Source organism: Pseudoliparis swirei, chromosome 24 (assembly GCF_029220125.1).
Source record: "Pseudoliparis swirei isolate HS2019 ecotype Mariana Trench chromosome 24, NWPU_hadal_v1, whole genome shotgun sequence".
In the NCBI taxonomy this organism is placed as follows: Eukaryota; Metazoa; Chordata; class Actinopteri; order Perciformes; family Liparidae; genus Pseudoliparis; species Pseudoliparis swirei.
In genome coordinates, this window is record NC_079411.1 from 1,538,273 (window position 1) to 1,546,474 (window position 8,202).

General features: G+C 50.6%; 1 protein-coding gene across 2 annotated transcripts in view; it reads left to right on the forward strand.

The window, feature by feature from the left end:
* lcor (ligand dependent nuclear receptor corepressor) overlaps positions 1 to 5,884 on the forward strand; it is a 47,055-nt gene extending 41,171 nt beyond the window's left edge. For both annotated transcript variants that reach the window (XM_056410270.1, XM_056410272.1), the window contains 3 exons: positions 1,032 to 1,487; positions 2,859 to 2,949; positions 4,671 to 5,884. In XM_056410270.1, coding sequence (XP_056266245.1) covers positions 1,082 to 1,487; positions 2,859 to 2,949; positions 4,671 to 5,790 — 1,617 coding nt within the window. In that variant the 5' untranslated portion in view covers positions 1,032 to 1,081 and the 3' untranslated portion in view covers positions 5,791 to 5,884. The remainder of the gene's footprint in view (positions 1 to 1,031; positions 1,488 to 2,858; positions 2,950 to 4,670) is intronic.
* The last annotated feature ends 2,318 nt before the right edge of the window (positions 5,885 to 8,202 follow it).

Consider the following 8,202-nt stretch of genomic DNA (forward strand, 5'->3'; position numbering starts at 1 on the left):
GTCACCTCTGGTCCCGAGCCGGAGCCTCGGAGTCAAAGGTCAAGTCAACAAGAATAATCACTTGTTTTACTGTATTTGTCACCACGTTTATTTTTAATCGCTCTTAATCGTGATTAAAAGTAAACAAACAGGCAGAAACCCTCAGATCTGTTACAGAACAAGGTGCATTGTGGGTAAAGCCGCGGCTGTAAATGCGCAGCATGAATATCTGCGAGGTCGTGACCTCTGGAGACGGATTAAGAGCTCGCTGAACGATACACGCCATGTTTTGGGCATTATTTCAGCTTTCAGGATTAGATTATTAATTTTTTTCCCATGTTTATTGTTTGGAGGATTTGGGTTTTTCCGACTCGCCGTCACGCGACAGACGAATCCAAGGAGGCGAGACGATGATCTGGGCCGACGGCGGATTAACGGGGGGGGGGGGGGATCCAGATCGGAGGACGGACGGACGGACGAGGGGGGGGGGGGGATCCAGATCGGAGGACGTCCCTTAGAAGAACCTCCGAGTCTCGTAATCATCAAACAATTTAGAGCTCAGAACAAAATGTCCGGCGGCCTCGGAGCGCCTCGTCTTTCAATTCTCACTCAAAAAGTGTCGAGTTGAGACAATGGCTCAAATGAGGGTTCATCCTTCTTCTCATCGCTCTCTTCTTCTTCTTCTTCTTCTCGTTCTTCTTCTTGTTCTTGTCCTTGTTTTTATTCTTATTTGTACGACTGTCCAAAACACAAAAGGAAAAGCAGTTACAATGCAGAGGGTGACCACTAGGGGGCAGCAGTTACAATATACCGTCGTCCATAATGCCCTGCTCAAGGGTTTGTAACAACACCTTGAGCATTATTGAAGATACAGACTGCCTCAAGTCCCTTAGTGCTTGATTACATGTTGAGGATGTTACCCACTGGAGGCTCCTGGAGGCTCATAGAGGCTCCTAGAGGTTCCTGGAGGTTCCTAGAGGCTCCTAGAGGCTCCTGGAGGCTCCTGGAGGTCGGGGGTCTCATGTTTGCTCCTCTTTGTTTTTCCTCTGCAGACCTCCCAAGTTTCTCAGAACCTCACATCCCTCTAGTGGCTCGTGAGATCATGCAGCGAATGATCCGCCAGTACGCTGCCGAATATACCTCAAAAACCACTCAGGACGCCCCGCCCTCCCATGCCCCGCCCCCTCACGCCCCGCCCCCCCACGGCGCCATGAAGGACCGCGGCCAGCCCAGAGCGCCGCTGGTGGCCATGGGGTCCCCGCCTGGGCCCAGCTCCCCTCAGTCGCCTGCCTCCTCTACCTCCTCCTCTTCTTCCTCCTCCTCATCGTCATCCCCACGCCCGGGGCCTGGCCTCAGCCCCACCTCCCCATCAGGAGGAGGAGGAGGAGGAGGAGCCGCTGCCTCCACACAGAACCCCGTCCTCAGCAAGCTTCTCTTGGCGGACCAGGACGGCCCGCTGGACCTGTCCGTCAAAAAGAGCGAGCCCGAGCCGGACCCCACGCAGGAGGGTGAGTGAGACCACACACACACACACACACACACACACACCTAACCCAACACCTGAGCTTCTAACCTTAACATTAAAGGCAGATCCCCACAATGTTACAATATATGTGTGTGTGTGTGTATATATATATATATATATTTCTATATATTATATTTATATATATATATACATGCATATTTAAATAAATATATATATATATATGTATATATAAAATGGTCAGAGGAATAGACTGTTTTGTCCCATGGCTCTTTTATACTGTGAGAGTTCACACCACTTACGTTAGCATGCTAATCTACGTTAGCATGCTAACGTAAATCAGCATGCTAATGTAGATTAGCTCCAACGAGGACCTCAATAATGCCCGTTCAGCGTGGGCGTTTCCCCTCAACACGCAAAATAATGTTGAGAACACACACACACACACACACTCACACACAAACTCACACACACACACTCTCACACACACACACACTCACACACACACACACACACTCACACACACACTCACACACACACACACTCACACTCACACACTCACACACACACACACACACACACTCACACACACACACACACACACACACACAGGTCGTTGGGTTCAAAGTTCTAAATGTTTCTCGTGTGTAATCGATGTTCTTACAAGCCTCCATTAACGTGACCGGGTGGATCTATTGGTGTTTCCTCCCCTCTGGGCTTCAGTGCTTTTCCATTTCAAATATACTGTATGTATGTATGTGTGTATATATATATATATATATATATATATATATATATATATATATATATAGTTACCTATGTACAATGTGGGTTAGTGGTCTGTGGGTTGAGGGGTCAAGAGGTCAGCTGCACTTTAATACACCAGCAACACAGATTGATCACTGAGACGAGTGTTTTGGTACATTTGTGTGTGTGTATTTTTTTATTAAGCGATCAGACAATAAATCATTTTGATAATTAATGAACCTGCAGTGAGTTGAAGCGGCGCTCTGATATGGAAGATGACGATGTCTCCTCTCTCTCTTCTCCTCTTCTCCTCTCTTCCCTCTCTTCTCTCTTCTCTCTCTTCTCAATGACCTGAACTCACCGACGAACATATTCACAAATAAACTGAGATTTCGTCGCCATATTTCCCAGAGTGCATTGCAGTGTCACATCCAGTCCACCTGTTGTGAGGCTCAGGGACAGACACAACATTATGCCTCTGCTTCTGGTCAATAACTGAGTATTATTATTATGATTATTATGATTATTATTATGATGATTATTATTATTATAATTATTATAATAATAATTATTATTATATATACGGGCAGAATACATAAACAAAGCCATTGTGCTGCGAGGTGTGTTGATACCAATGTTGTGTCCTCAGACGGCGTCCTGGACCTCTCGACCAAGAAGAACCTCAGCACAGGAAACCTCAAAGCCTTCTCCGGCTCCTCCCCCGAGCCCGGGGTCAAAGGGTAAGGCCACGGAGCGAGGGCCACCAGGGCGGCGATGTCGCGCTCCGGCCCGGGTCCTAGATCAGACCCCCGGCTCTGGGCTCAGGTCCAGAAATCTGAATTATGGACGTGTGTTTTTCTCCGGGGGGTTGAGCGGTTGTTCAGGTCGACTTGGCGTGTTGCACTTCTACCCAGAACCCACCGGGGTTTCTACCCAGAACCCACCGGGGTTTCATCTGCTGCCGCCAGCGAGGGCCAGCAGATGAACCGCGTGAGGTATTTTACAGTCGGACTAAAAGCAAAAGAATTAGCCGCCCAGGACGTGATGCTGCCTCAAGGCCTCACCGCGAGTCTCTGATGAACAGGTCACCTGAACAGGAGGGGGCGGAGCCTGTCGTTCCTCTTTGATAGTCAGACAAGCGCACACCGGGTTAGTAGATTGTTTATTTGTCTTTCTATAGAAATAATTACTGATTAAAGTCGAGCGATTCTCCAGAGCGACGACCTAGTCCCGGTCCCCGGTGACCGCCTCACCGTGACCGGGCGCTCCATCACGGCCTCTCGTTAACCCCGCGTCGTCTCCGGCGAGCCGCAGACCGCCCGCCGTGGTGATCGGCCTCCGGAGCTCCCGCCGAGGACCGCACGCCGCTCGGCAGACGGAGAGCCGCGGCGTCGGCCCGAGCCGCTCCTCCCCCGGGCGCCGGGCAACCGACTCCGCCGAGCCGTTTCCCCGGCGTCGTGAACCTCGGGGAGCTTCTCTTCCTTGAGAGCTTTTGTCCTGTTGCTATGGTTACGGAGCAGTCGGCGGCAGCAGTTCAATTGGAGGCACTTTGCAGACAGGTGGACGTCCGTCCGTCAGCACCGAGCTGCGTTTACGATGTAAACACCAGCATTCGACGATGACGAGTCAGTAAAATAAGTACAATTTTGTGAAGTGAAGTTTATTTTGGTCCCCACGCTTCACCAAATTAACAACCGGGTTGTCGGATGGTGACCGTGGCTCCTCCCATCGGCGTGTGAATGGGTGAATGATGTCATCCAGTGTTAAAGTGCTTTGAGTGGTCGGGAGACTATAAAAGATCAAGTCCACTTACCATCGAGCAACTAAATGCATGTGAGCGTGATTTATGTTTCATAATGACGACTGAGAGAAACTAAAGACGTCCAGCAGCGCCTGGAGAGGATTCATTCAGTGAGCATCAAGAGCATCAAGAAAGAGCATCAAGAGCATCAAGAGCATCAAGAAAGAGCATCAAGAGCGTAAAGAAAGTGCGTAAAGATCGCAAAGAGCGTAAAAAGCGTAAAGAAAGAGCGTAAAGATCGGAAAGTGCGTAAATAGTGTAAAGAAAGAGCGTAAAGATCGTAAAGTGTGTAAAGAAAGTGCGTAAAAATTGCAAAGTGCGTAAAAAGCGTAAAGAAAGATCGTAAAGATCGGAAAGAGTGTAAAGAAAGATCGTAAAGAGCGTGAAGCTCTGGCAGCTTTATGTCTTCACTGGGTGGAAACAGGAGAAAAGAGGTATTCATGAGGTCATGAAGTTATGAGAACTTTACTCAAAACTGTTTCTCTGAACAATCGATTCTCTGGACGTCGTTCATCTTGGGTTCATCTCAACTTTTAGTTTCTGGTGAACAGACTGATGAGTTCCTGAAATGTGATTTCTTGGTGTTCCGGTTCCGTCGTGAACGATGAATTATTGAACTCCTAGCATCCAACCCTCCTCTCTTCCCTCTGCTCCCCTCAGACATCCGATCAAGAAGGAACCGGCCCAGCCGGAGGTGGAGGAGGACGGCCTGAGGGAGAACGACGTCACCTCCGGCTCCTTCAAGCCGCCGTTGGCCCGCTCGCTGCGCATCAAGGAGGAGCTGCTCAGCCAGAAGCAGCGCCTCCTCAGCCAGCCGGTCGCGCTCTCGTTGGCCAGTCTGGAGTCGGCCGGCCTGCTCAGCCACATGCAGTCCTACGCCTTGCTCGGCCAGAAGGGCTCTTCCTCTTTCTGGGGAAGCAAGGCCCACCTCGAGAGCCTGATGAAGCTCAAGCAGGCCAGCGGCGCTCTGAGCGGCGCCCTCAGCGACCTCAAAGACCTGCCCACGTTCCTGGAGAATCACCAGAACCACCACGGAGCCTTCTCCTTCAAAGGTTCCCTCCACCATCACCACCACAATCAGGTCTCCAAGGCCCAACACCACCACCACGAGGGCAAGAGGGACCAGGGCCACTCGCCTCCCGTCGACCTCAAGATACCCCAAGTGCGGGGGATGGATCTCTCCTGGGACTCCCACGCCTCCGAGCTGTACGGCTACGGCGCCGTGGGGGGCGGCGGCCACGGGGAGAACATGCTCAGCCGGAAGCTGAGAGCCATCCTGCCGAAGCAGAACCGGCGGGGGGGAAGCCTCGGGAGCCTGCTGGACGGGGCCGCCGACTACTGGAGCTCCGACCTGGAGCGCTCCGGCTCCGGGCCGGCGTACTCCACCTCCGACGCGGAGGGGGACCCGAACTCCAAGCAGCCGAGGAAGAAGAGGGGCCGCTACCGGCAGTACAACACCGACATCCTGGAGGAGGCCATCACGGTGGTGATGAGCGGGAAGATGAGCGTGTCCAAGGCCCAGAACATGTACGGGATCCCGCACAGCACCCTGGAGTACAAGGTCAAGGAGCGCCTGGGAACCCTGAAGAACCCCCCAAAGAAGAAGCTCAAGCTGATGATGAAGATGGAGGCCGAAGGTCTGGATTTCCCTCTCGCGGAGTCGGAGAACACGCCCACCGAGACCCCGCGAGACGACGACGGCGACGGCGGCCCGGCGGCCGGCGAGCTCCGGGACGACGTGAAAGAAGAGCTGGATGACGAGTTCAAAGCGATCGACTAGACGACCTCACGCGGAAACCTCAGACTCACAAGGACTTGAAGTGATTTTGAATAATAACGGATGGGCTTTATTTGTGCCAATTTACTTTGCAGTATCTGGGTGAGCACAAACGCAGGGAGGAGGAGGAGGAGGAGGAGGAGGAGGAGGAGGAGGATTCTTAACAACACTGGAGATAAACGACCAAACGGACGTTGTTTTAGCGAGCGAAGCCGCTTGTTTAGCTTTTGTGTTCGAGTTGCTCAACAAATGCAGCTAAAGACATTCGTTCAATGACAATTAATGAAATGTCCATAAGCATGCAGATTATCCCAATCACCCCCTCTTCTCTGAATACACTGACCCATCACTGCTTATAAATGCTGTGTGGGTGTTGGACCAATCCACTTTAGGGGAACAAAACGAGGGGACGATTGAAAATTACCCCCTTAAAAAACAACCTAAATTACCCCCTTTACTGCTCCCCTCTCTCCGAGTACTGACTGAGTTGGTAATTGAACTGTCTTTACTTTAGTTGAATCACACCCTCGGTGATCCCTAACCCCCCCCCCCCCCATTCTCTTATTGCCAGGTAGCCATGATGCTTTCACTGCACACTTTTCTTTCCTCCTTAAGAACTTCTGTTGTGCGGACGGAGGCGACGTCGACCCGTCCGTTTTTTGAATGAGAAGAGACCCGCGAGTCATTCAGGGATGCATGTTTGTGAGTTTCGTGGACGCTACTCGACTTCTATACTCGACTTCTTTCTCCTTTTTATCTTTTCATTTCATTTGCTTTCTTTTGCACTACACTTTTTTGGGTCTGGCGCTTTTTTCGGACCCGGTTACCTCGGCATCGTTGCCCTCGCATCGTGCACTTATTACGGTCCGTCTCTGAAGCCCAGTCGACACCTCCTCGCAGCGGGTCGAGAGGTGCACGTCGCCCCCCGCGGACGCTGATCCAGAATCAGATCCGTGGAAAGCTCTGGAGCTTTTTTCTTATCTTTTTTTTGCCAAGAGAAAAAAGAAAGTTGAGGATGAATCTGATTGTGGATCGGCTGTTTTTTTTACGGCGTACTGCTACCTCACGGGCCTCCGCCAGCGCCTCACTACTGATCCTGGAAAGCCGAAGTCGCCTTCAGGTCACCCTCCAATCGGTGGGCGGCGTTAGCTCCTCCCCTTCACGGACCTCTCTACTGGACGGAGGCCTTTTAGGATCAGAATGTGGAACTCTGCTGCTCTCCGGTCGGTCGTCTAGCTCCCGTTAGCTAGCCGGAGCTAACGGGCTTTAGCTAACGGGTTTTTAGCTAACGACGACACATTGTTTGATGTTTTATTTTATTTTTCCTCATCCTTCAAACAAAAGAAATCAAAGTTTTAAAGTAAATGATTCTCCCTCAAACCTCAAAGACAGTTTTAACGGCAGTTTACGACGACCACGTGCATTTAAAGAGGGGGAATGGTTTGGGGATGGGGGGAGGGCGATATGCAGTGTGGGGGGGGGGGTAGTGGGTAGAAGCAGATTTAATATATTATAAATTATTACGACCGATGATTTTTAAAGCCAATCCGTGATTTTTGGATGGTTTCTTTTCTCCTCATTTTTAACTCAGGGTTACTGAGACGGATGATGTGGGTTTTTTAAAAATATGTTAACTTCCTGTTGGACCTATAGCAGACAGACAATAGGAAAAAACACGCCCCCCCCCCCCCCCCTGAGTTTTTGTCTAGGGGAGGGGCCGTGTGAGTAAACGCGGCGACGCCCACAGTCAACAAGACACTGGACCTGGGAAAAAAACGTTGAAGTCACGACGCTAAACTTCTACAATGGCACTTTTCAAAAAGTAAGCAAAAACACGAGCGAGCGGCGGCCGGGCGGTTATGCAGGAAGTGACGCGTCGCTCTTTTCGCCGGGCGATGAAAGAAAAAAAAGAAAAAAAGCTTTAGTGTGTGACTTTCAGGCTGCAGCTCGGACCCAAACGTCTCTTTCATTGTCCCAAGATTACCTCAGAGATTTAAAAAACACGAAAAACATAAAAAGACACAAAGAAGGAGAAGAGAAGCGTTAGTGCCCCCCCCCCCCCCCCTTACTGAAGCACCAGGGATGGAGAGAGAAACACTATCATCTCGTTTTACCAGGTGGGGAAATATCCCTCTCTCTCACACACACACACACACACACACACACACACACACACACACATGCTCTTTTGAAGTTGTCATGTTTTTTGTGCGCTGTGGTTCAACGTTGCTCTTCGCTCCCGACACTGCCTGGTGCTCACCCAGCCTGTGAGGACTGTACCTCTATGATGATGATGATGATGATGATGATTCACTCCTTCTTTTTAATGTAATGTACATTTTATTTATTTAATTATTTTTTTCCCTTGGATTATTCTCCGAAGAAATGGCATGCACCGCCTCTTTTTTTGGGGGC